The sequence below is a fragment of the Poecilia formosa genome, unplaced genomic scaffold, assembly GCF_000485575.1.
Source record: "Poecilia formosa unplaced genomic scaffold, Poecilia_formosa-5.1.2 Scaffold158, whole genome shotgun sequence".
Lineage (NCBI taxonomy): Eukaryota > Metazoa > Chordata > Actinopteri > Cyprinodontiformes > Poeciliidae > Poecilia > Poecilia formosa.
Genome location: NW_006800097.1, coordinates 800173 through 826980, shown reverse-complemented (window position 1 = coordinate 826980; position 26808 = coordinate 800173). Strand labels below are relative to the sequence as shown.

Here is a 26808-nt window from a genome sequence, read left to right as displayed (position 1 = left end):
AGGCAAGGAAAATGAGTCAGTAAATAAATACATGGAGCAATGATGTCATGCAATGGTTCTCTATTAGTGTTACTCTAAAGAATGGCAACGTCACCACTGTATGCAAATAAGTGGCACACTAAATTAGAAAGGTGATGAAATACCAAAAGAGCTTATTTAGAAAGGAAGAAGGGGGTAGAAAATGGAGCAGGACAGAATGACTGTGGAAGAGTCTCTCAGCAGCCAAGAAGTGAAGAGCTTTAACACGTGAGTGAATACAGCTGGAAAACAGCTGCGGAGGAACGGAGAGACGGGGAGGAGAGGACACAGGCCACTGTGTTCGTTCTAATCTCTCCACGGCAGCATCTTTACCACCTGCCTGGCAGCTTTCTCCAAATTTTTCTGAGTTATTCCACAGAGTGGAGAGAAACACCAGGAGGGGAAATTAAACATGCCACCAATGGCAGGATAACAAACTGTCACAACAAGAGGAAGAAGGGATCATTTTAGCTCTTGTTTAAGCGGTCGCTTTCAAGATTGGTCTGTTGTTTGTTTGGATTCATATCTCTACCAACTGATTGAGAAATTCCTCCTTTCTTGATATTTTGCTTCTAAGGAGTGTGACTTTATTGCAAACTCAAAGTGTAGTTATAGTGTTATTTAATATGCACTTACTGGATTTTTCCAGTATTTCTATTCTAGTTTCCAGTGCAAATATCTTCATGCACTTGAATTAAGACAAAGCTAACTTACAAGTAATTTTTCAGCAAGATATTTTGTTTTAAGTAAGAAATTCCTTATAATTGCTGAAAAAGTACTAGTTCCACTGGCAGATTATTTTCATTATAAAATGGGGAAAATATTCTGTTATATGCAAAACAATTTGTCACTTAAACTAGTACTAGTAAACCTGAGATATGGCACTGCATAAAAATATGAGTAGATAAGCAGTTTCCGAAATGCTCAATGTTAAGTTGTTTACTATCTGAGTTAAGTGTCTGCTAAGCAAGTATACCTAATAAAGTGGCCAGTGAGAGTGGTTTCAGAGGGTGCTTTAAAAGGTCATCAAAGAGCCTTGAGGAATGATCAAAACAATCAAATTAACTCTGACAGCTTGGAATGAGGACACAGAAACGGCAGGCTGGTCTAATATTTTTGCACAGTGCTGCAATTGAAGGCATAAAAGCCTGTATGTCATCACGATCAAAGATGTGTTTAACTATTTATAAGAAGAAGGTATTTATAGAAGCAGATGTCTTCAGAGGAACCCTGCAGGGTGTTTTTTCTCTAACTCCAGGTCACAGGTGCAGAACGATGATCTAAACGTTACCCAGAGGCACCTGCTGAGCCTACTGAACTCCTTCGCTCTATTAAGTTGAGCAGAAATGTTTTCTTTACTACTAATAAATTAGAGGCAGCGATTAAAGTGCCCAATTAGCGTGGTGTCTCTGAAATATTTAAAGTCCCCCGAAATGATTCACACTTCGTTTCATGGAACTCTGAGCAGTTCAATAATGAGAACATGAAGAGGAAAGTCCTCTTTTTTTGTTGTTGTCTTGAATACCATCAGCATTCATTTCATTTATTATTTTCCTTCAGGGTTCATCACTTTATGAAGCAGATTGTTGTTTGCAGAAGAAGCTGGAACACTTTGTAGTTTGAAATATGTAAGACACAGCAGTGCAGCTGTGCAACAACAATAGGAGGTGAGGGACATTTTGATAGTTTAATGGTTGGAAAAACAAAATAAATCAGCCAATCAGTGCTTGTGTTTTTACAGTACCCCGTAACAAGCAGCAGCATAAACCTAATAAAGTAAGAAAATAACCCAAAATCAACTGTACAGAAAGTCATCAAAGATCTTCTCTATAAGGCAGCTGTAATACTTCAGCTACATTACCATCGACTACCATCTACTTCAGCTACAGAGGGCAAGTAGATGGTAGGAATACGTGCAAAGTGGCACCTTTAATTTAAGCGATAGTGACACTTTGAACTAATGTGGACAAGTCATTAAAGTGCACCAGGGCTTAAACTGAATGTAATACAGCAGAAAGAATGGGCAAGAGCTCTAAAGATGGATGATTTGAATAAATCTAAGAAAGACATTCAAGAAAAAAAAAGAGTGAGAAAACAAGAAAGACAGAAGAGATGAATGACTTTGGAGAAGGAGCCACAGTGAGGAGACTGAAAAGAGGAAAACAAACCCTGAGAAGATGTAAATGAGCAGAGGGAGTCTTGGGGAGTGAAAAACAGAGGGATCAGGCGAGAAGAGAGCAAGACAGAGGAAAAAACTCAAAGACATGTGGGAGAGAGGGAGAGAAATGTGTGAGATGGAGTGGGTGTTTGCGAAGGCGTCAAACAAAGCCAGCCAGGGGGCAGAGGGGTAAAAACACAGCAGAAGAGTCCACTATGAACAGAGGAAGGGGAAGGGCAACAAGATCCAGAGGCAAACTGGAAAAGGAAAAGCCTTCCTTGGTTTGCCCCTGAATGCATCACCTATCAGCAGAGAATGCAGCACGCGCTGACAGCGAGGGTAGTGGGAGCCTTTCAGATGCTTTCTGGCTCCTCGGAGAGCCTGTCAGCTGTGCTCACCATCATCATCCTCCTCCTCATGCACAGAGGGGAAAAAAAATCAAGAGGAAAGAGCGGCAGCTGCACCAACAAACCACCAGGGGTCGCCAAATTGCGCTGGCCAACTTCTCTGTTGTTTTCCTACATCTGTGTGTGTTCACTTTTCACTACTCTTAGTAAGGACTTGATTTGCAGGACACCACTAGTCCAAAGACGGCTGGTTTTGCGACACAATTTTTGCTGTTTTAAAAGATAAGAGTTGAGATGTTTGCAAAAGAAGAGTAATCAGCTGGAGGATCAATGTAAACTTAAAAAGCCACCCTATCAGGTGTGTGTGTGTGTGTGTGCATGTGTATGTTTTAGCAGCGATGACATCTCTACAGCCAGAGAGAAAGAAGAAGCAGCCTGGTTAATATTTTGTCGTGGCAGCTGGGGCATGGGAAACAATTCAATTCCTCTCACTAACCTCTTTCTAAACAGTCAGGAGAATCAGACTCAACAGAAACAACCACTCTTTTTTTCCCCTCATTCTCCTCCAGATCAGTGCATTTCACCACCAAATGCAAAACAAAAGTCTCTAAAAAAATCCAGCAGGCCTGCAGACAGAGTGCTGAAGGGAAACCAGTGTGCATGTGAGTGTGTTGAGTAAGCAGCTCCTCTGTATTTTACAATCACACATACCCACACAGTCACATGCACACACACATGCATACACCCATGAATAATCCCCCAGAATATTCCTCTGAGAGACTCTATAATGATTAATGCTTGTTTGCATTTCAGAACAAGACTCAACCAGGTAATTATTTTCCAAATCTGCAAAGAAGAATGGCAAAAGTTAAATGTCGAAATCCAAACCTTGTTATTATAGTGTTTGCCTCAATTTAAAAAGTAGAAAATTAGAGGAGAGTGGATTTTAAATTAGGCAAATAAAACATGAGCAAATGCAAAAACATTTTTTACTGCTCTTTACAAATCTCCAGGCTTTCCACTGGAGAGTAAAATGTACACTATAAAACTGAATTTGTTGAAGTATTTACCGCCAGCTGAATTATTTACACTTTTATATAGCATGTTAGCTTGCAAGTACAATTTTCAATGGTGATTTAACTCCAAAAACCCTAACCCTACCCTAACTGGTGTTGGAAGAAAAATGTTTCAAAAGGTTTAACACCATTAACGTTGAAGTTTTGGCAACATGAAACAGGAAGTGCTTGTTTTCAAGAGCGGAAAACCGTTGTTATAGAGGTGTGAGCTTAACAGAGAGAGTGTAAAATGCTGGAGGTATGCTAAGTCTGTTTTGTTCTGAAACAACCCAAAGTCTTTAATAACAAATCTCAGATTATTATAAAGCAGTAATAGCCAAAATGGGGAATGTCCCTGACTAATAAATCAAACGCACCCTTAATATGCACAAACATCGCGGTCTTTGGCTTCAGTTCTACCTGATGAAAGGAACAAAAACATTCAAATTTGAAAACTGCTGTTAACTCCTTTTACTGGCATGTATTGTAAAGAAACAATGTGGAGAACGGTTATATGCTGTGCATAATGTTACAATAACAAGTCTCTCATATACTACAGTGACTCGCAGGGGACAAAATATATCATTTATCCAAAAATTTAAAGTTACCTGCTTATTTTCTCCTGATCACAACAGACTATTAATGAGACTCTTGATATCTGGCTATTTAAGTGACAGCATGACTGCTGAAATCACACTTGCAAGGAATCCCTGCTCTTTAAAATAAATTACACTTATAGTTGTCAGGAAAAAAGGCTTACATATTTCATAGAATAAATTCAAATGTCTCAGTAATGTGTTAAGACTGTGTTTTTTATCTTAATTTTTAATATGGGAGGTTAAACCAGCTAGGTGAAATTATTTTAAACACAAGTTCAGTTATAATTGATTATAATTCAATAAGATGGGGGTTTTCAGTGATTAAATATTCAGAATTCAGAAATATAAGTAAAATAAATGCAAATCGTTACAAATGTTCTTGTTAGATTTTATCATGCTTGCTTTGGATCCATTTAATGCATCGTATAAACACCTTAAGGCGCATCCAAGCATCACTGACAGGTGTTTGAGAACTTCTTGTTCCTGTTTCCTGCTCATTTCTGTGTGCTATCCCAGCACTGGCTCCCTGGTTGAGGTGTTTCCCTTTAATACTTCCCATGCTTTTAGGAACCCCTCCTCTGCTCTCACGTGAACTCACTCACCCTTCATCTCGCAGCAGTCCTTGGTGACCCTCTGGTCGGCCTTGATTGGCAGCTGGAGTAGAGACTTCAGGTTGGTCATGGAGGTCAGGTGACCGCCTTGGGGGCCACTTCCAGCAGGGTTGCTGGCCCCAAACTGCGGGCTGGTGGCCCCTGCTGGGAGATCCGGCGGCAGGAGCTGCGTGAGAGGCCTTGACATAACTTCTAGGGAAAAGAAGGAGGAGGAAGAGGAGGAGGGGGTAGGTGGAGGGAGATGGAGCGGAGCAACCTGCAGAGTTGGAGCTCAAGATCAAAATAATCCACTCAGAGATTGTAGTTAACGCGCGCGCCGTAAAAAAGGTGCGCAGACAGGTGAGGCGTGCGTGAGATCTCTTGATATCCCGCTTTCCCCTCGGCCCATGTAAAATGTGCAAAAAGAAATTAAAATTTAAAAACTGAGGGTGGTGGGGCGGGAGGGGGTCTATCTCCAAAATGGCAGCATGCTGAGCAGGTTTAATTCATCCCTCTGGAGTTGCTGTAACCGCGTTCCTCTCGAAACAAACACCGCCGCACTTATAAACGACTGATCCAAGTCCTCTTCGAGCTTGTGGAAACAAAACCGGTCCAGCTCGGCTGTCAGCCTGACAGGTTCCCTAAAAATTCCCTTCCAGATGGAAGCAACAAACAGTGACAGTAATAATAAAAGCAGGAAAGAAGGCGGCTGAAGGTAGTCCCGTGCACTGAGCGAAGACAGATGATTAGAATCAGCAGAATATGAAGAATCGGCGGTGGGAAGTCTCCAGGGCGGAATAATCCATCAAATCTGAGGTGAAATGATCGAAATGATGCGATGATAGAAATAAAGAGAAATAAAGAGATTCCCCCCGAAAGAAAAAATAATAAAATCCAGTAGTGGAGAGAGCCAGCTAGATGATGGCTCTTATTTTCCTCTCTCTCTCGCGCTCCCTCCCTCTCTCACCTTCACGCGCACACACACACTCGCGCATTTTTTCCTCGGTTTTCGCTTTTCTCCCTCCGCCTGTCAGCTGGAACCAACACGGGCTGCTCGCGTCACGTCACCGCTCACGGGGGAAAGGCGCTCGGAGGCGTGGATCGTTTGCATACGTTGGCCACGCCCACAACCCCAAAACTACACCCCCCCCCCCGACGTACTTAAAATCTACCCTTGTGCATTCAAGCACACGGATAAGGTGGTAAATAAGAGTTTTTTCCTGCCAGCATGTAAAAAGAAACATTTTTTTTTTTATTATTGTATTTAGATTTTATTTACATTTAACAAATATTCATTTAGTCTTTCTTTTAAATCGTTTCCCCACATTTTTACATATTGATCTTTTTTTCTAAAATGTTTATAAAGCAGCAAGTGAGGTGGAAACTTACATGTTCATACTTATTAATTAATGCAACTCAGTTGGCTGGAATATTTTTTCTTTATGCAATTTAAAGGTTTTAATTATAACTCAGTTAACATGCAGCGGAACGCCAACTAAATGAGTCAAAATATGTTTGTATGTCAACTAAGACAATAACAAATATCTTCATAAATGTTTAGTCTTCAGGTGTTTTGTAATTGTCTTATTTCTCTTCTGTGTTAATATTTCATTTACAATTTTTTTTTCAAAAATGTTAAGTTGATGTGCTTATATCTTAGCAATAGCATGTGTCAAACTTTTCAAGAGTTATATGTCTGTAGCTTCAAATCTTTGTTTGCAAACTGAATTGAAATGCATGCAATTTAAATTAATTATGTCCATATCATTTGAATCATATATAATTTTAATGACAATTCAATTAAGAACTGAATTGATTTTATTAGGAATTTTTATATTAGTGGATAAGGATTTGACATGTTTGTATTTGAAAATTTTGTGTGAATAGACACAAAATAAAAACCTGAATTGAATTAGTTCTTGGTAGCTGCAGCTCTCTATTCGATTTGAGCTGAGTTTTCATTCCATTTATACTTGGAAGTTGGATATTTATGGTTGCAAATTGGAAAAAGAGCAAGAATGACACCTGAGGTCAGAATTTCAACTCAGAAAGTCAGAGGTCTTCAAGCAGCCCAAAGTTAATTAAACAAAATGTCCTGCATTTATATATAAAATATAATTAAATGCTCTGGTGTAAATTATTTATTTTTTAGTACATTATTATTACTTTTTATTGGAAAGAAAAATAAAGAGAGTTGTGCATCACCAACAACCAGAGTCTCCACTAATTTAGGGGGAAAAATTCAAACCAATTTACAAACACTAAACTCCTATGTATTTATGTTTCAGTATTCATGGATACATTTAGATTTTTTTGGGACATGAACTATTAAAATAGGCAGTTATACATGTTTTTTTTTTTTTCTTTTTAGCTATTTGTGGTCAGTTGTGGTCCGTATCCCTCGTGAATATCTGGGGTCCACTGTACTTTATACAGGAAATATTGAAAAATACATGTGGAGCACGCCCCTTTTTATAACAATTTTCTGCCAGGTAACTTATTTGGCCCAAATTTTTAGATATTATGAGCTGAATATACAGTAATCTAAAAAAGGTGAAAAAAAAACGTTTACAAAGGAAAAACATTTTAACATATCTGACTTCATTATTAACTTTAGGAACACTAAGTATACAACATATTATAAAATCTGTCATCTTTCCAGGGTTTTTTTCAGCAGTTTCTTTTTAACAGCAAATATTTTCTTCTCCAGTTTTCCTTGAATGCAACATAATTAACATAAACATGGCGCCTCCTTGAAGATCCAGCCAATAGCGAGTGTTTGCTGGGTCGGTTGTGCTCCAAACATCGGCCTCTGAGCTGATTTTTCACTCCACCCCTCTACTCTTTTCTCACGCTGTCAAGTAAACAGCAGAACACAAAGCCGAGGCAAACACCGCGGACTGAGAATATATTATGAATCAGACGCACGACGACGACTCTTTCACGTTTGCTTTTGATCGGTGCCTTTAACTGAATATCTGTATCCACAGTAACGAGTCAAAGAAAACAGATGTAGCCACTTCGCATAAGTGCAACAATATGATCTGGCAAATTTAACGCTGTCGAGGATACCTACAAAAACTCCCATGTGTTTTTTTAAAGGTTGTGTTTTACAGCATCTGAATAAAAATTAGTGATATACCCTTTAATCTAATTTTAAAAGATCGTTTGAGCGGCGGTCTGTGTGCTCCTCGCGCTCTCAACTCCGAACGATCACATGTCCTTCGCACGCGCCCCAGCATTGCCTATCGGCAACAGCGTCGAACGGCCATTGGCTGAATCTGGGTCACTCGCAGCCGCTCTTAGCTTCCCATTGGTTGAAAATAGGTCAGAGTCCCCGCCCAAAGGTCCCCCCTTGCTCTAGCCACGTGAGGTTTGTTTGTTGTTTTTTTTTATTCCTTTGGAGGCTCAATTAAAGATCACATTTACACGCTTGTCGACTTCCTCAAACTCAACGGTTTAACATTCAAATAAGACTTTACAGAAAAATAGAAAGTAGTTGCAATTGTGATGTGATGTTTCTTATGATACTATAAAGAAAAAAAAAAGAAAAAAACTTAAGTCTTGTGTATAATTTATAATTGATAATTTACCTGTTGCATTTTGGCTGTCAAGTCATATAATTTGATGATGTATACAGTATATTACCATTGTTGTTATTGTTAATCTTGTTTTTACATATTAATTTTGGATCTTTTTGTATGAACCTATATGTCAGATGCTGCTGTTACACCTGAATTTACCCTGTGTGAAACAATAAAGGATATTTCAATTCTATTCTAAAGAGCCAAAATAATGTTTAACGTTTACGGCAAAGTTTATAGACACCGTCGTTTGTTGTCCTGGAGAACATTTGTGACTGGAAAACCTGAAGCCCTAAGAATTTCCAGACCAATTCAGCAGCTGTTGCACCTGTTTTATGGGTCTCGGTGTCAAATTATATTGCTGCTTCATGATGTATGCATAAGGGAACATAAAATGATTACCAGGGCCGAAATAGTTCGCTTTACACAAACACCAGTGTATGTACGTTGAAGTGTTTTACATCAACAGCTTTGTTTAATCGTACTTTGACAAGAAGTTTCAAATTAAAATTCTATGGATTTCTTCGGTGGAGCCAGTACTAGCATTGTAAACAGTACCATCTAGTGGCTCATTACCGGTAATGCAGCACAAAAAAACTTGTTTTAGGCTGCATGATGGTGCAGACGTTTGCATAGGTATAGCTCATCAGGATGGAGGTCCTGGATTTGAATTCTAACCTTTTGGAGTATGTATGTTCTCCCCATGCATGCATAGGTTCTTTCCAGGTGCTCTGGGTTTCGCCAAACAGTCAGAAAACATGAACCTTAGATTAATTGTTCTCTTTAAATTGTACCTTGGTGTCTCCTTGTCATCCTGTGAAACTAGTGAAGTGTCCAATGACCACTGGGAATGGACACCAATTCAAAGACATTCAGAAATGACACTAGCAAATGCTAAATAAAGCAACAACTTAATTCATACGCTGTATAAATTCTAAATGTAGAAATACTACAAAAAAATGAAACCAACTGTTCTTTGACAGAGACAATTAGATTTACCAGAATAAAACTTAAGAAAAGACATTTCAGGTGTTTATTCAAGGTTTTTCAACAACTCACTTTTAGGCAAAGGATAGTAATTTAGTCATATTACATGGTTTAGTTTTACAGAAAAAAAAGGGATAAGCACTTCTGGACAGGACCTAAATAAGAACTATGTGTACACGCTTCTGTTACAAAAATGGAGCCAAACTGTGTATGAGCAGGTAAACGGAGTTTCAGGTAAAAGGAAGGGAGGGATGATCACATTGATACATATAATTATGATTTTACAAACAACGTCTCAATTCGTCCCCTCCCACACTTAGAATAGCAACGATAAGATAAATGAAAACTGGGAGTAAAAAACAGCAAATAATATTTATATATAATAAAATATAATACTAATTGTACAGTACACTTATTTCTGTTGTCCTTTTCATATCCTGAAAGAGTTAACAGCTTTAGTCATGTTTGTGTTTCATTCACACATTTTTTTTTAAAAAAAGTAACAAAAGTAGTGTACAGTATAAAAACGATCGACTAAGTTTTTGTGTTTCAGCTTCTTCTCAGTAAATCAGCTAGCATCAAGCTGTGCCACTTTTGTGAGCTACTTGGTATTAGATCCTAAAGAGATTAATTTATATTAAGGGGAAATATCTCAGCATAAAAAGTGAATCTGTTCAGTGTAATAAACAGAGCATTAAATGAGGACTACACAGTATAACTATGAATAATGTGATAAAGAATAAACTGGTACATCAATCAGCCCTATGATAAACATCCGATTTTTGTTGATGCACAAACACGGCAAAAGGGATTTAGAACAAGACAAACATGATGGAAAGTACTGACAATTTTCAAACAGATGCTACAAAAAAAAACAAACATGATCTTTAGTTCCTTTACCTTTGAGGAACAGGAGGCAGATAGTTTGGGCGGTTTTGATTTTAGGCCTTTAGAAGTCCAAGTGATTTTATCAACCACCTCTGCTGTTGTACTGGGATTGTTTAAAGGCTTGTCCAGATAAAGGGGTGGGGATAGTCTGGTAGTTGAACTAAATCTTCCCCTTTCAGTCCCCACCCTATTTTGTTAAAAACGTGCTAAGATGTTGGATTATTTAATAAAATATAAACATCAAAAAACAATCTAGTCTAAAAAAAGACAGTTTATGTTACTGACTGTATTCAGTCAGAACTGTTGATCTCTCAGGTTGGGCCAGACCCGGAACTGTCAGCGGGACTGGAGAGTGGTCACTAACTGACACTGATTTCATCCTCGTCAGCTCCCAGTTTTCAGCAACACTGCCAGTGCTCGCCCCCCGGCAGGAGAACCTGTGGCGGGTCAGGAGACATGGGTTCCAGAAGCGATGTTGGCATTTGTGGCACTGGAATGCTGCCTGCTTGAGATGGCGACTCCTGTGTTTCAAGGCTTTGTGTAATGAAGTGGTGCGTCGCCCACACACCTGGCACCGCAGACGGGCGTGACGCCCTGAGTTTCTCGGTGGGTGTCTGACGGCGTGGTGCACCAGCAGGGAGCCCTGTTTGGTGTATGTGGCACTAGGGCAGATGGGACAAGGAAAGCGTTTGAGGGGGACATCCATAGAGGTGAGCCCTGTGACTTTGACCGCACCCCCGCACCATGACTTTACTTTCATCACTCCCCCCTTCATCCTCAGCTGGGCCAAGAGCTTTTTCCTGTTGATGTGTGCCTGCAGTCTTCCCTTTTTCCTCCTCAGAATCAGCAACTTCTTGCGAGTGTCTTTACTCAAAGGGACTCCCACCAGCTTCCCGTCTCTCATGATGCTGTGGATTACGATGCGCCGTTTTTTCTTTCGGTGCTTTCTTGTCTGTCCATGGCGCTTTTGGAAGTTTTTTGAGCGGTAGTGAAAAGGGTGCTGCAACTGTTGTTGTGGTTGTTGTTGCTGCTGTTGTTGTTGTTGCTGCTGCTGCTGCTGTTGTTGCTGCTGCTGTTGCTGTTGTTGTTGTTGTTGTTTTTGTTGTTGTTGTTGCTGCTGCTGCTGCTGCTGCTCAGCAACTCCCTGTGGGATGTGGGATGATCCAGGATAGTTGGAACCTGAGCTGGGGTCATAAAACAGTGGAGAGTATCCAGAGGGTTGAGACTGGTTGACACGTTGACCGTTGCGGTCAATGCCATGTTGTGACAACTTGTGCCGCACCAGGCTGTTGGAGTAGGCAAAGGCTTTGCCACAAACTTCACAGCGAAAGGACTTCTCCAGGCCCACCCCTCCGCCGTGGACAGTCTGTTGATGTGCTGTCAGGTGGAAATAGTGTCGGAAAGACTTCCAACATACTGTGCAGGTGTAAAGCCGCTGAGAGGGAGTGCCAGATGTTGGAGACTTCTCTTCTTGGGAGCATGAAGAAAAGTAATCTGAGTTTCCAGGGTTGGCAACTTGACTGATTGCTGCTGCAGCAGCAGCAGCAGCTCCACCTTTTATTCTTCGACCCGTGTTGTCAATTTCCCCTTTTCTGTGAAGCTTTCCATGCCGAACAAGGCTCTGTGCATAGGCAAACAACTTCCCACAAAGGTTGCATTTGTAGTTCTTTTGACCGGAGTGTACAGTCAGATGCTTAGTGAGGTGAAAAGGTTCTCGGAACATTTTTCCACACACTTCACAGGCATGAGGTTTCTCTCCCGTGTGAACCCGGTTGTGGCGCCTCAGTGTTTCCGCCCTTCTAAAGCGTTTGCCACAGATCTGACAGCCATACGGTCTCTCTGAGCCGTCCCCTGGAGGTGCTGGACTCCTCCTTCTCCTCACAATTGTGTTTGGATCCCTTTTTTCTCTGGGCTTTCGAGGCCTCCGGGGCTTTGTGTGGGGCAGGCTGGGGTGAGTCAAAGGCATGGTGGAACCGTTTAGGCTAGTTGATGATGGTCCGCCCATGTTTCCAAACCCCAAGCCCCCCAGCAGACCTCCAATAATGTCTCTCCTTTCTCCTTCTCGACTTTCCGAGTTGATGTTGCAGGAGGCGGCAGCGGCAGCAGCAATGGCTGACATTGCACTGCTAGTGACCTCATCCTCTGAATCATCCAACAAGGAGGACAAGGGAAGGTGGGGTTGCTGCTGTTGGTGGTGGTGATGCTGCTGCTGGCTTTGAGGATGGGGATGAAGAGTTGGAGCTAACGGGGCTTTCCGTAGAGTTTGGCTAGTCATTTCGTTCCCTAATGTATTCTCTGAGGAATAGAGCGTGGAAGACTGTGGACGCCTGTAATTGTCGACCCCACTGTTGTAAGGCGCCTGGTTCTGGTATCGATTTCTGGAATAATCTGTTGCATACTTGTCATCTGTCATACCAGCCCCATCAGTTGAAATTCCTACCCCCCTTTCTGCACTATTTCCTATTTTACTGCTGCTTGTGTTGGATGCTGTATTCCCCCCACTGCTGGACCGATTTTTTGAGCTGCGGGGAGGTTTGCCACAAGCACCTGAAGCAGCGTGGTTGAGCAGAGAGGTACTCTCACGGAAACAACGCCCGCACGCCGGACAACGAAATGGCTTCTCATCATGGATCTTCTCGTGTCTTGTGAGCGACTCCCGGCGGTTGAATGACTTTTGGCAAATGCTGCATACAAAAGGCCGGTTTTCTGAGTGGGTGACACTGTGCTGGATAAGGTGACCTCTCTTTTTGAACCTCTTCCCACACTCACCACAGCAGAATATCCGCTCTGGGCTTGGAGAGTTACAGTCTGACTTCCTACTTTGGCTTTCTGGTGTCAAGCCATGGCTTCGGAGATGCCTTCGAAGGCTAGAAAGGTGAGTGAAGGTTTTACCACATTCACCACAGTGGTACAGGGGTTCTGGTTCAGGCTGCCCAGACGAGCTGCTATGACGTTCTTGTGGTTTGGACAATTGTTGGTTGCCATTGGCTACAAGCACAGAAGTGGAGCTAGAGGATGTGGAGGCTGATGAGGATGATGAGACAGTGGAAGATGACTGCTGCTGAGAGGAAGACGAGAGGAGAGAGGAGTGCTGTGTCTCACTTCCAATGCCACTTAGCCCAACACCCCCGGATCTCCCGCCCACAAGGCCTGAAGAGGAGCTCTGAGTGTGCCCACTTGAGCTGTTGTTATGGCAAGTAGTTACACTGCTGCTGGTGTGGCTGTGGCTGCTACTTTCAGCTTTTCTCTGGGGCAGGTAACCTGCCATTGCCTTTTTCCTCCTGCTACCCCCACTTGAAGCAGATGCAGACGAGCTGTCTCCTGATTTTGTTGTATCTTCTTTAGATAGGGACAGGTGCAAGGGCAGGGGGAGGGGAAGGCCCGCCTCCTGCTGCATTAATGATGCTATCTGGTTTGAGGAAAGTACTGGAATGCTTTGGAAATCAAAGCCACTCAGTGGGGCAGGCTGAGGGGCTGGATGCAGGGGGTGCGGGTGGTGAGTGTGGCTGTGTGGATGAGATAAGGCATGAGGGGTCAGCTGTTGTTGTTGCTGTTGGGTCTGGGGAGCAGTGTGGCTGTGAGAGGAGTGAAGGGCAGGAGGAGGGGCCAGGGCTGAGTTGGATTCAGTCGCTCCCTGGCCAAGACCTAAACTAAGGTGGTTGTGAGTTCCCTGCTGGACGAGGAACTGCTCAAGGCTACTATTTGTTGGGACACCAGACAGAAAGTATTGGTTGGCAGCAAGCATGCAGCTGAACTGTTGGTGGAGGCTGCGGGGATCGGACTGGCCAACCAGGGGGACCGCAGTGCTGCCAGAGGGGTTATTAGAAGCTGAAGCAGAGGTGGAGGGAGAAGGTGAAGACGAAGATGGACCGGGTGAGGGTTGAGGTACAGAAAGACCCGGATGCAGTGGAGGAGGGGGCGGTGCAGGCGTGACCCCAATAACTCCGGCAGCTCCTCCACTGCTGCTTCCAGTGAAGTCAAAACGCCCCATCCCAGAGTGGAGCTGCTCCTGAGCAAGAGCCGCCTCAGCTGGATGAAAAGGCCGCAGAAACTGGGGATACCCGGATGAGGAACTCCCACTGCCACTACTGCTACTGCTGCTAATCTTACTGGACTTCCTGGAGCTGTGGGACGATGAGGAGGACTGGCTTTGGTGGGAGATAGATGGAGGAGGGGCGCTCATTTTGGCGAATAATGACGAGGAGTCAGCGAAGGCATTGCTTCGAGAGCTCTGGAGGGATCCCAGCCCAAGACCGGACAGCAGACTTCCAGAGGTATCAGCAGAGGGTTGGTGCTGCTGCTGGAGCTGCTGCTGATGCTGCAGTTGGACTTGTTGCTGGTGGCTCAGTTGTCGTTCCAACCCAAGCCCTTTAAACTGGTGGGCTTGGTGTCCACTTAGCATCTCTAAGATGTCCATGGGGTACTTGCTGAACTGAAACATCTCCAAATATGGCTGTGACAAAATGTCCAGAGGCCAGAACAATCCCTTGCACCAATTCTATAAAACCAGCAGAGCCCTCAGTAACCTCTGGGATAGTCCAACTTTTGTTTCAGCCCCAAGCTTTGAAGGAGCCACTTAAGTCCAACAACAGTTAATGCTTCATTAGTTCTCATAAATGTTTCACTAAGTTTATTTTTATTATGGAGTGAAGCCTTCAAGTGCTTCAGGTGGGAGGTTATATAAAGGGTCATAAATAGAAAATTTACTAAATTACATTAAAGTCTGTAGTGTGTCTTTAAAGTGTTCCATTTTTTTAAGTTGAAGTCAGGCCAGGCGGTCCCACAGAGTGGAGTGTGTTCATCTTTCTAGAGGAGGATTAATCATCTCTTCAACAGTTTCCTGTCATCATATGAAAACCTCTGGGTAGCCTGAAGAAAAAAAAAAACATGAAATCATTAGTGATTCTGTGCTTTGATTCTGATCAAATGAACAACAAACAGAATGCAGTTAGTGACTAAAGCTTGAAGCATAATGAATCCATAATACATCAGTGAAAGTCAATACAGATAGAATCCTACCACTTTCAACTTAAACAAGCATTTTTGCAGGTATTTTATTAAACCAATAATAAACTTACTGTGTAGTTTTGACACCTAGTTTATACCAGAATGTTTCTGTCTTCGTGAAACCACATTATACATCTAAAAGCTTTAAATATTTCAAGATGGATTAGATTTTACACAAGTAGGCAAGATATTTTACAAAATATTCCTGAAAAAGCATGTTCACATGTCCATTTATTTTTATGTGTTTTCTAATCAAAGTTAAATTTAAGGCATAGTTTCTATGCTACTTTTTTTCTTTGCTACTGTGACATGGCTTGATGACAAATATACAAGCAAGAAATTTGACCCAACAAAAGGGATGGGTGATATGAACTTTCTATATTATTACAATATTTTGTGGAAATTTTGTGAGAATAAAAAAAGTGTTTCCACTTTTAAATGGGCTTCTTTAGGACACCTTAAAGAAAAGAGATTACTATCACTAAAACTGCATTTAATATTTTTTTTATTTATTTTTATTGATGCTATTGTGGAACAACAGAGAAAACTATTCTGACAACACCTTCAGTTTTTTTTGGGGGGGGAGGTTTAAACATCATTAATGTTTAATGTCATAATAAATCAAAATTCACTGATTTATCATAGACAAAAAAAAAAAACTAATTGTGTTTCTAATCAGACACTTTGCTGTTAAAATGACGCCCTAAAAATTCAGACACTGTGTTGATGTTTATAAACAGCCCAATATTTTATGCACACTTTGATATGTTTTTGATACAAATTACATGAAACCTCCAGTGTTTTTTTTTTTAGATATGGCATCTCTCTGCCAACTAACTAGAAATGAATTAAACTATCAAAACCAAACGTTTGAGTCTCATTTAAATGACTTACAGAGTGAATGGCAATTATCTCCAAGAGCCACTAGCAATATACAGTCACCCAGTAACCAAATGTTGACCGAATCCTTTGCTAAAAATATTTTTGTGTGTCTTTGATATGGTGATAACTGTAATGCAATACATTACTCTCAAATAACAGCTGGCTGAAAGTTAGAAAAAGTTATTATTTTCATTGTAACCGTCACACCATCATACCCCTTCTTCTTCTTCTTCTTCTTCCACCACAGCAGTGTCTTTGATGTAAATCTTTTAAGTCATCTGCTCGTGCCTATTAGTCGTGACTTTTCCTCTAGATGCACACAAAAAAACCATCCATCATGTGAGGGTTAAATCAGCGCTTATTTCTGACCTTTCTCTAGCTTTCTGCAAAGCACTCGGCATGGAAACGTCTCCCTTGAGACAAAAAGCACAGAGGCCAAACAGTCTTCTGCGTGCTGTCACATCTGTGTTCGCTTTGAAGCTTGGCAGAATGACAGCAGAGGCTCACACAGCACAGTTACTCTGAAGAATTTTGTGACAATCCAGCATGAACTCTGTGCTGAAACAGCAAAAACAAAAAACTGCAGCCAGAATCCACCGGGAACATAAAAGAGGAATCATACAAATCTGAAATTAAACGGGGGCAGTAATAACTGTAGGAGTAGAGAAACGATGGGTCACAAAATATGGAGCAAATGCTGCTACTATCGAGGAATCTGAGCTAATCCTTGTATTTTACTGAGCTGCAAGTGAAATCCCGATATTAGGATTTTTTGTCTGATTTTAAGATCCTAAAACCACAAAAAAAAAATGTTTAAAATACATTCAATAAATTTTTTTACCTACATATGTAATTAGTGTGGTCAACTTAATATAAGAAGTCCAGCTAAAGTACAGGATACAGCTAAAAGATCATTGGACATATGACGACAGAACATAATTCAAATATAAACACAAAAACAATCAGTCTGGTTCTGGTCTGTTTTCAGATGATAGATGGATAATAATGGTCTAGATGAGGCAGAGCATGCTGATCCAACAGAAGCTAATGGAGTCATGTTAATTATCACATTAGGCTTTTTACACAAAAACATATTTTTATACAATACCAATGAATTGCAAATGTCAGCTGTATAGCTGAGGCCACAGTAAGACAGGATGTACATCTCCAATATGCAGTGCTGCTTATGAAATCCAATCAGAAGGCGCCCACTCTAGACTGTAAACAGTGCTCACCAAAAACAATTAAAAACTGTGAACAATGAAAAATGCCTGAGGGAAATTGAGATTAATAATGTAATTTGTGTAATCAAGTGGTCTCCCTGAAGTTCAGAACAGAAGAAAGAGAAGATAAAACATTTGCTGAGATACAAAAACATTTGATGCAGCTAGAAAAGTGGCTAATTTTGTAGTTAGTTTAAAAACTGGATTCCAGTTTAACATGGTAGTATGTTGAATATGACTCAGTGATCTTCATGTAACAGTAACAGCTCATGCATTAATGTAAAACAAAAATTTCCCAAAATGTTATCAAGTAAACCTTTTGATTCATACCTGCAGAGTCAATGCAGTTTCATAGCATCACTCAAACTGTGCCAACAATGACTGACCACATTGTTTCACTTTGTCTACAGATTTTAGTGGATATGAATCACCTAAAGAAAGATGACTCATTTAATTTCTTGTCAAAACAAATTATACTCATGTCACTGCAAGATAAAACAAAAAAGGCAAGCACAACTGAACCTGATGGGTGTTAAGAGAGGAAATTAGGGTCTTGTCAGAGATTCCAGACTCCCTTCACCGCCTCTCATTCTCTGTGGTGTTTTCATCTTGTCTGAGCTGCAGATTAAGCGCCACTCTTTTCAAAACAAACATGCAACAACTGTTCAGATACTTGCAACATGCATTGATTTACGTGCTGAATTTGCTGTCCATTCACACATTAAGCCTCAAATTTTTCAGTGAATGATACACTGATAACAGATGCAACAATTTCTCTCTAGATCTGCAGCAATGGGACTGTTTACATGTGTGTTGTGTGCATCTCACCGGCTAATCCACAGATCCGAAACTCCAGCGGGGTGTTAAGAAGAGAGTGGGAGAAAAAGAACACATCCCACTCTGTCCAAACGGGATATCACAGCTCGACAACCTTAAAAAAATAAGCATATCAGGCGTTAGGTAGGACAAATAAGTCAACAAACCCTGCTAGCATCTGTCAATAACCTCGGCTAGCTAACGTTGACTGTAACAAACGCTACTCTACCACGAAAAAGACATAAAATCAAAATGTAGTGCCTTTCTATGAAATGCAACACTCAACTCTGTTTTGTTTTGAATTATATTTAAGCGCTATGTAAAGCAAAGAAGCAAAAACAATTCAGAGCAAGAAAACGTTCTATAGTCAGAAGCTACATGCTACCAACTTAGCAGAGCCGTTAGCTTCTCTATGCTAATGTCAGTCCTGCTTGAAGCTGCTTTTGTTTATGTTTTTACCTTCCAAAATACGAATCCTGGTTGGAAAACGCCGCTGGGAAACACGGCGGTAGAAGTGAGAGGGCATGGGGGAGGACGTGCGCTCTGAAAGCGGGGTCCCTAATGCTCGTCACTGGGGCCTTTTTCTCCATCCGTGGAAAAGCACCGTGAAAGGCCCGGGATCTCCATCGGCCCAGGAGGGCTGCTGCTGCTGCTTCTTTTCTCTCGCTAACAAAATCGCTGGCCTGCTCCCGTTTTGGCCATTGTTTGAGTCCAAAGTCCTACAGCTCGACTGGCTCACTGGCGCTCATCACCAACTCGTCCTCTTTATTTAGTCTCGGTTGTGGTTTTCCTGCTTTTCTCCCTGGCTTCCAGCTTCCCTCCCCGCCTCAGCTGCTTTAGGTGTCCCCCTCCGTAGACGACGGTTCCCCCGATGCTGCAGCTGCTAGCGGTAAAATGGTAGTTTCCTGTCTGCATAATGGTTCCGGGTAGAGCCAAGCGAAAGTCCGGCTGGAGTACTCACAGCTATCAGATCCGATCCAGCATGATGCTCATGAATTAATGAAGCTCTGTGTGAGAGAGAGGCTGTGCGGGTTCATGCATCATGCAATAAAAATAAAAAATATAATTGCGTGCATTCTGACACTTTGTGTCATCAAGCTCCTGTGTGTGTGTGTGTGTGTGTGTGTGTGTGTGTGTGTGTGTGTGTGTGTGTGTTTTCACACCAAGAGTGTAAAATGTTAATTAGTCTATTGAAGATGCCATCACGGCGCATGCCAAAGAGCATAGTTTGGTGTGTGTCAAACAGGTTTGTGTGGTTGGTGTCTTTTTCAATGAGGTGTCCTCTAATTGAAAAATAACTTGTTGAATGAACATTTAAAAAATGTGAGAATTTTTACACCGCTGTTATTATAATGTGCCTTCGATTTTTTTTTTCTCAGAAGTGGGGATTTTCTAAATGTCAGGAAAAAAATATCAAAGTCGAATACTTTGATTATTTTGTTGTAAAAAATTTTACTTTCCCATTTAGAAAAAGAGAGTGCCTACAAAGTCAGAATCTAACTCGAAACATATTTTCTGTGTATAAATTAACTTGTTTGCTATAAAGTGCATTGATTTTTTTTTTAATGTTTTATGCTAATTAATAAACAGAACTTCAACTGAATTGAGCAACCCAGTATGAAGTGCGTTAGATTTCTGCTGGAAGTCAGAGCTTGGATCTCTTTCTATGTAGGATTTCCACTCTTTCACTCAGGAATACAACAGAAATGCTGATATTCTGACTATGAAAGTTGGAGGTTGCATAGCAGTCCTGAGTTCAGGATCCAATATGGATTTTGCAGGAAATAAAAAAATATATATTTTAAATATGCAATATAATTCAGCCCTGTTAAGATGGGAAACAGCAGTAAGAAAGAAGCTTACTATTCCAACATAATTTTCAATTTTTCATGTTGAGCAACAACTTTGTTTAATTCTGAAAGAAATATGCAAGTCAATCTTTAATTTTTTTTTTTATCTTAGTTGAGCAAGCCTTTTTTCAAAGTAACAAATTTAAATGGAGCTTTAAACCAAAGTAAATAAAAATCACAATTTCTCAATTTATTTTCATTTAAACACCTTTGCCTTAGTTACCTTTTATTTATTTATTTTTTTTTGAGTGTGTAATATTCTTCCTCTTTCCTACATTCCCCAGCTGTAAAACTGTAAAACATTTTTTTTTCCTAATGTAAGACATACTTTGAATCATTACAGACAAATTAGATTCAGTTGGATATTTTTTATTATTATTTAAACAGTATGATTTCTACAAATGCAAGAATTGATCACCAATAACAAAAGGGTTGCACATCTGTGAGACCGTTGTTGGGATATTCTTGGAAATAGACATATAAGGGAGTGTTATAAATAATTTATCATACAGTTTGAGGTATGCAGAGTAGCTATGAGAATACAAATATGCCCATGCCTCCCCCCCACCCATGTGGTTAACACACTCACACATAAATACAGGCACACAGCTTCATCAGGGGAACCGTTAACTCAACATGGAATACAACAGTAAACAACCTCTGAAATTATGAGGAGAAATGAGTGAGACATCAAAAGATTGAATTCATATTTCAACATTTTCTCATTGGTTTTTACCCTCGGTTCTTTAAAAGCAACTAAGGCAAGCCACAACATATTATTTTCAGTGACAGCAGTTGTTGCTTAAAAACTTTTAAATTAGGTTTGATCCCCCTGCAAGAACTGCAACTTTTTTTTCAAACTTCTATGCCCTTAAAATTCTGTAAAAATGAGCACGTAGGAAGAAGCTGCATTAAAAACCTAATCTGTCAAACATCAGCGACACAAACTGATGAACCATGCGATAAATCAATGCACTCAGCTATTACAGGTCCCTATAACTGCTATAACTTATCACCATATAAGTCTTTAAAAATGTACATTTTGAAATGTTTAAAAAGTCCTTGCTTTGGTGAACACAGCTCAAATTGAAGGGGTGGGAGTGATCAATGTCCCTCTTAAAAAAAAAAAAAACGTGACATTAAAAGGGACAAAAATGGAAGACCAAAAAAGCACAAACAGGCTGATATGAACAACAAATTGTATTTTGGATCGAAGTATCATCTTCGTGATCGATTTTAGTCAAAACGAGTGTCAGCATTCCGATAACAAAAATGACAGGGATTCTAACACACGGGTACGTAAATTTGAAACAGATGCATGTACAATTAGATACATACACGCCATGACATCATAAGTCAGCAGTATGACATCTCCAAAACTGGCTTTTGACATCATCATGCGGTCCGTCTTTTCTCCATGATTGCATCGGCTCTTTTTTGTTCCTGTGATTACAACGGTTTTGCTTTTGTTTTTATTTTTTTCCAACTCCACTAGAAAGTTGTAAAATTGAAATTTCAGGCATATACATTAAAATTCACAGAGATTAAAAAAATAAATACATGTTTAAAAGAAGAGATCATGATAAGAGTGCTCACTTTCTTATTTAGGGAGGTCGGGTTTTTCTTTTTTTTTTTTTTTTAAATCAAACCGTTAACACATGAGTACATAACATATAAAACTACAAATGGCTGGCAGGAAGCATCACTCAATCAGTGGTTTCAGTCTTTATCAAAGTATAACTTCACTATGAAAAAGAAACCCAGCCAGTGTGGCCAGAAGGTCCATCTTATCGGCAGAGAAACAAACAAAAATCCAAAAATATGACATCTTTATGGAAAGCTTCCTCCCCCACAGCAATATTCAACAAAATTAAATTTTTACACAAAGATTCTTTTGCAGAAATCCCCTGCATGTTTCTTTTCTCTCTACACATGAAGGAATCTGTGAAAATAAGCACGAGCATGCCTCCCGACAGATACAAGAGATGAAAATGAGAAGCAGACACTGTTTAGAGCACAGACACACAAAGATAAATTCAGTTTAGCCCTTAGTGTGAAGTGTCCATTGTTCCCCCGCCTCGAACCCGTCTGCCTTCCTTCCCTTGGTGCGAGGTGAGCAGCTGAACTTGCAGGAAGCGTGTGGCGTCTCGGACGAACGGGAGGGTCTGTTCTATGCCAGTGCGCTGCAAAAAGAAGCCCTCGACTTTACAAGTTACTTGTGAAAAGTTTGAAACATGGCCGGGGGATGTTTATTCACAGATCGGATCCTTTTAATGAGAGGTCTAATTCAAAACATTCTCACTATTACGTTTCATAAATGTCGTACACTCACTAGAATCCACTGTACAAGGCTTTAAGTTAGCTTAAAACATGGTTACATACTGAATGGTAATTTTAGGGCCCAGTCACACAGGCGTCACTGAATTTGTTTAAGTACCTGTAATAATTTCAGGCTCCAACTATGCTGCTACAAGTATTTCACTTGATTTGTTAGGGGGTGGGGGGAGAACTGTTTTTAAAGAGCTTTTAAAAAAATAAAAATCTCAGTCCAAATAAGAAATTTACCTCATCAAAAAAAAAAAAAAAAAAAAAAAAAATTCCACAATGGACCAATAGGTGCCAGTATTGTTTACATTTTAAAAAACATAATGCAAAAGGAAGAACAATACGAGATGGATACTGGTCATTTTACACTTATGTAACTTTTACAGCTCACTTTACACCTGACTTTTCACAATTAGAAGAAAACATGTCCAACAAATATATATATATTTTTTTTATTTTTTGTGTGAATTTAAACTTCTTTTTGGGGTTGATGCATACCTGCTTTGACCAGTCGTGATTTAAAGTAATTTTCTATAATTTACTTATAGTCTAAAAGACAAAATGGGTTTTTATATGATATTCTGAATAGCAACCAGAGGTTTCTCACAGCAATTCTTATTTGATCAGGGATCACAATAAAAAAATATTTCATAGTCAAATGGCTTAAATGGTGATCAGAATCAAAATCAATAGAAATATCTTGTAATTAATTGTTGATAATCTGAAAATGTGCAAAAAAATTAATTATACATGAGTCTTTTAGTACAATTTGGGCTATGTATCACCATAAATTATCAACATGCAAATAACAGTTGTTTTATGCATAGTTTTAATTACATGAGTTCAAAGCAGGGGTACAGATTAGAGACAAAGATATTCTCAGATTATACAAGCCTGTCTAGTTTGGCTTGGTCACGAGTCAATTCAGCAGTGATCAAAGTTAAAAATACATGTTTTTATGCTGTTCAATTAAATACAGCAAAATTATGAAATTGGGCTCATGAATGCATCAACATACAACATGCAAACGTTAGCTAACATTTAGGGAAAGATTTGATAAGTATAATTGAGGATCATCTTTCTCAGTTGGATTAGAAACTACTGCCTGTAACATGTTTTCTATTTATGATCAGTGTTTGTTACATGTAATTGTTAAATGAATAAATAAAAAGTCGACATAAAATTATCTGAAATGTGTTAAAGTCCTGAAATTCAACATGAAAACTGTCAGGTCAGGATGAAACAAGAACTGGAAGTGGCACTAGCTGGTCAAAGCATTGTCTGTGCATCTTAATCATGTGACTGAGATTTACTGGAAACGAGAAGAAAATTGAACTAACATAAAATAAACATGGAAGAAAAACTTATTAAAATTTGTCAGCCAACTGGTATTTTTGTTTTTGACTTGATTCTTTTGTTTTGTTGTGAAGTGCTGGTGTGACTGGGCCTTTGTGGCAGCAGTGTTGTTTTTATTCCTAAATTTCTAATCTTGAATTATTGAAGCTGTAGAGTCATCAGATGACAGTTAACTGCACTTGGCTCGAGTGATTCAGCAGTTTTACATTAATAGTCCAATCACAACTACAGAAAGCGATGATCGTCTAATCCAGCCTTTAAGTTACAAATCGGCTGGTTTTGAGGATAAATACGTGTTCAACTAAGTATACACAAAATCCTACAGGGCTCAGTCATGTTAATGTAATCAATATCGAGTTATTTTCATACAAAAGTAACTTGTTTGGTTCTAAATATTGTTATAAATACAACAACAAGCAAACCTGTCTCTCTCCAGGCTCAGTGCTCTTCACCATCCACAGTGGATTCAACGACAGATGAATTTCTGTCAGAGCACTCGAAGACTCAGAGGACAGAGCAATAAAACTCAAGGACGACTCAACAACTCGGCGGATATCCTTCAATAAAAGTCACAGCGAATACCCAGCAGCCTCTGAGCTGCATTTTTTTTTGCTCTTTTTATGAGGATTTTTTTTCCTTCCTTTTGCAAAGAATGGCTGAATATTCTCTTTTTCGAAACATAAAGTGACAAGAGGAATATCGGTTGGCTTTACTAACATGAGTGATGTCATCAACCATTGTTTTTTTGGGGAGAATTTTTTTTAAAGGTTGAGCAGCCAGCTGGGGTGAAACTCATTTCTGTTTCTTCTTCATCTCTCTTCGTTATTCTTGGTTTCCTCTCCTCATCCTTCACCTGTCCTCCTCCTCTCCTTCTCCTCCTCTCACACCGTCACCTCGTTCTTACTTCCAGTCCGCAGTCCCTGCCCTCCTCCGCCTCCGGGGATGAAGTGCAGCTGTTCGATGGTGTTCTGCCTTTTGTTGGCGAAAGCCATGCGCCGCGCGCTGGGCTGGCCCCCGATTATCCCTGCTCCTCCTCCGCTGTGGCCCCCGTGGGAGTCCCAGCCGCCGTGCATCCCCATCACGGGCACAGCTGTGGAGCCGCGCTCGTGGTCGTGGCCTGATGTCGGGTGGGAGTTCATCTTGATCATGTGGTGGCGGTCCATGGACGGCGTGGCACAGATGTTCTGCTGCGACTGGGCCTTTTGGTGGTGGCTCAGTCGGCCCATGGTGGGAACCATCCCGCTCCCCCCACCTCTCTCCATCGTTCCCATCGGCAGACCCATCGTCATCAGGCGATCTTCCAGACGGTCCGGAGAGACGAGGAGACGCTCATGAGACCTGAAAGCAGAAAGCCGTTTAATTTGACTGTAAACACGGACAGGACACGTACGGTGCCACGTCTTTCTAATTTCTTTCCACGTAGGAAAGAAATTAGAAATTTGAAGAGTGAATCGGTTTTTTTTTGGTCACATGGATGTTTTTATTAAATGAAAAGCATCAGATCTTATAGGCCCAAAAACGGGATTATTGAGTTTGTTGTGTAAAAATGTACATGTTAAAATACATGTAATAAATTAATCAGCATTAACATCATAAAGTTCCAACCCTGTCCTTTATATATTTAATATTGGTTAATATCGGTTATCAGACGGCTAACTGATGATGAATAAGACATAATTTCTATTCCATATTTTTTCTTTCAGCATTTTACTTCTCTGGCTAGTGTCGTATAGAAACAAAGAAAATACTACATTTTAAAACGCTCTTTATGAAAGCATTGATTTAGGAGTAAACACACTTATGCAACCAGATTATTTCATCTTAATTCTTTTTTCCTCAAACAGATTTGTTCATTTCATCATCTTAACTGACAGGCCAGAAATGCTCCGTCTTGGAAGTCCACCGGTGTGCATCTTCACCTTGTCAGACTTTTGAAACTTTAATGAAATGATATTTCTTACAGTCTGCTTCCCTTTGCTTCCCTTTCTCCATCCTTTCTGGATCACATCTCATTATGATCCGTTTTCATTTCCATCTTCTCTGATCTCTTTTCTCTCTCCAGGTTGTCAGAACCGATCATCTCCCGTCTCCTGGCTCTAAGCTCACCTGCGGAGCGTCTGTGACGTGGAGCTCCTGCTGGTACTCATCATGGCTTTGTAGTACTGGTGCTGCTGGTTCTTGTTCAGGCGGGACAGGGTGTTTCCCTCCCCGAAGGCCAGCAGCTGGTCCTGGGAGCGGACGCGGCGAGGCGGCCTGTCGAAGGTGGAGCTGGTGTGGGGCGTCTGGGAGGGAAGCGGGTACGGGTTCGGGGTGGAGGAGGGGATGTGGAGGTGTGGACGGGACCCATGGAGGGGCAGGGTGCCCCTGGAGCCCAGTGTGTAGTCGCCCCCCCAGGGCAGGTGGTGCTGCGAGGAGTGGAAGGAGGGCGGAGCGTTGTTGGAGCGACGTTTGGAGGTGTAATAACCCGAGTATTCATCAAGTTCTTTCTCTGTTGCATAAAAAAGGGAAAGAAACAGAATCTGTTAAACGTAAACAAACCATTCTCTCCAATGATAGATAAGTTGGTGACATCAGTTGATTATCTTTAAACCGAGTGACTCGTTTTATTAATGATGTTAAGTAAACATTAACAGCCCAGCATCTAAATGCGTTGTAGTTTTTTTTTTGTTTTGTTTTGTTTTTTTTTACAGCTGCCTGTTATTTTAAAGGTTTAGGCTTGGCATCTATGGCATCTGTGCAACTTTTCCAATTTAAAGCCTGGAAAAGGTTTAACAAGCAAGTTGATCTGATTAAAAACAACACTGATGTTAAAAGATTTCTAAAGTTTTTGATGTTTTGTTACTTGTTTTGAAATCACTAAACACATTTTCATAACAAAAATCAACCTGAGTAAATTCAAAGTGTGGTTTTATTAACAGGATACAATTTTTAAAGGAAAAACAAGCAATCTAAACCAAAATAACCAACATGACATACTTATCCTCTCGTTAAATCATGAATTAAATGTGGTTGAGTTTCACTAGCCAGATCTAGGCCTGACTGGTTCCTGATCCGTAGAAACATCTGGCAACATGAAGCCAACTAAAACTTCTCAAAAAGTAACACATTGTGTCCCAATCTAAA

At 40.5% G+C, this 26808-nt stretch overlaps 3 protein-coding genes across 8 annotated transcripts in view; all 3 read right to left on the bottom strand.

Annotated features, from left to right (window-relative positions):
• The window catches only part of dbpa (D site albumin promoter binding protein a), a 36681-nt gene extending 30842 nt beyond the window's left edge, over positions 1-5839 (bottom strand). Inside the window, exon 1 of the mRNA XM_007564353.2 lies at positions 4780-5839. Coding sequence (XP_007564415.1) covers positions 4780-4975 — 196 coding nt within the window. The 5' untranslated portion in view covers positions 4976-5839. The remainder of the gene's footprint in view (positions 1-4779) is intronic.
• Positions 5840-9362: 3523 nt separating this feature from the next.
• LOC103146429 (uncharacterized) lies at positions 9363-19219 on the bottom strand. 5 transcript variants are annotated; one of them, XM_007564349.2, is made up of 6 exons: positions 18614-19219; positions 18167-18269; positions 17861-17975; positions 17669-17769; positions 16331-16424; positions 9363-15095 (listed from the first exon to the last, which is right to left on the bottom strand). In XM_007564349.2, exon 6 carries the CDS (start codon positions 14665-14667, stop codon positions 10504-10506), a length of 4164 nt encoding a protein of 1387 aa, XP_007564411.1. In that variant the 5' UTR covers positions 14668-15095; positions 16331-16424; positions 17669-17769; positions 17861-17975; positions 18167-18269; positions 18614-19219; the 3' UTR covers positions 9363-10503. The 5 variants fall into 5 exon arrangements, with proteins under 5 accessions (XP_007564411.1, XP_007564409.1, XP_016533035.1 ...); XM_007564347.2 differs by having other exon boundaries at positions 17669-17975; XM_016677549.1 differs by lacking the exon at positions 16331-16424 and having other exon boundaries at positions 17669-17975.
• A 1138-nt stretch (positions 19220-20357) lies between these two features.
• Positions 20358-26808, bottom strand: part of LOC103146428 (protein shisa-7-like) — a 38106-nt gene continuing 31655 nt past the window's right edge. For both annotated transcript variants that reach the window (XM_007564345.2, XM_007564346.2), the window contains 2 exons: positions 25792-26173; positions 20358-25023 (listed from right to left, as the gene is read on the bottom strand). In XM_007564345.2, the coding sequence (XP_007564407.1) occupies positions 24567-25023; positions 25792-26173 (839 nt within the window). In that variant the 3' untranslated portion in view covers positions 20358-24566. The remainder of the gene's footprint in view (positions 25024-25791; positions 26174-26808) is intronic.

Bases quoted from the DNA above. Each gene is read 5' to 3' on its own strand.
- LOC103146429 (XM_007564347.2), bottom strand. From the start codon at position 14,667: ATGTTTCAGTTCAGCAAGTACCCCATGGACATCTTAGAGATGCTAAGT.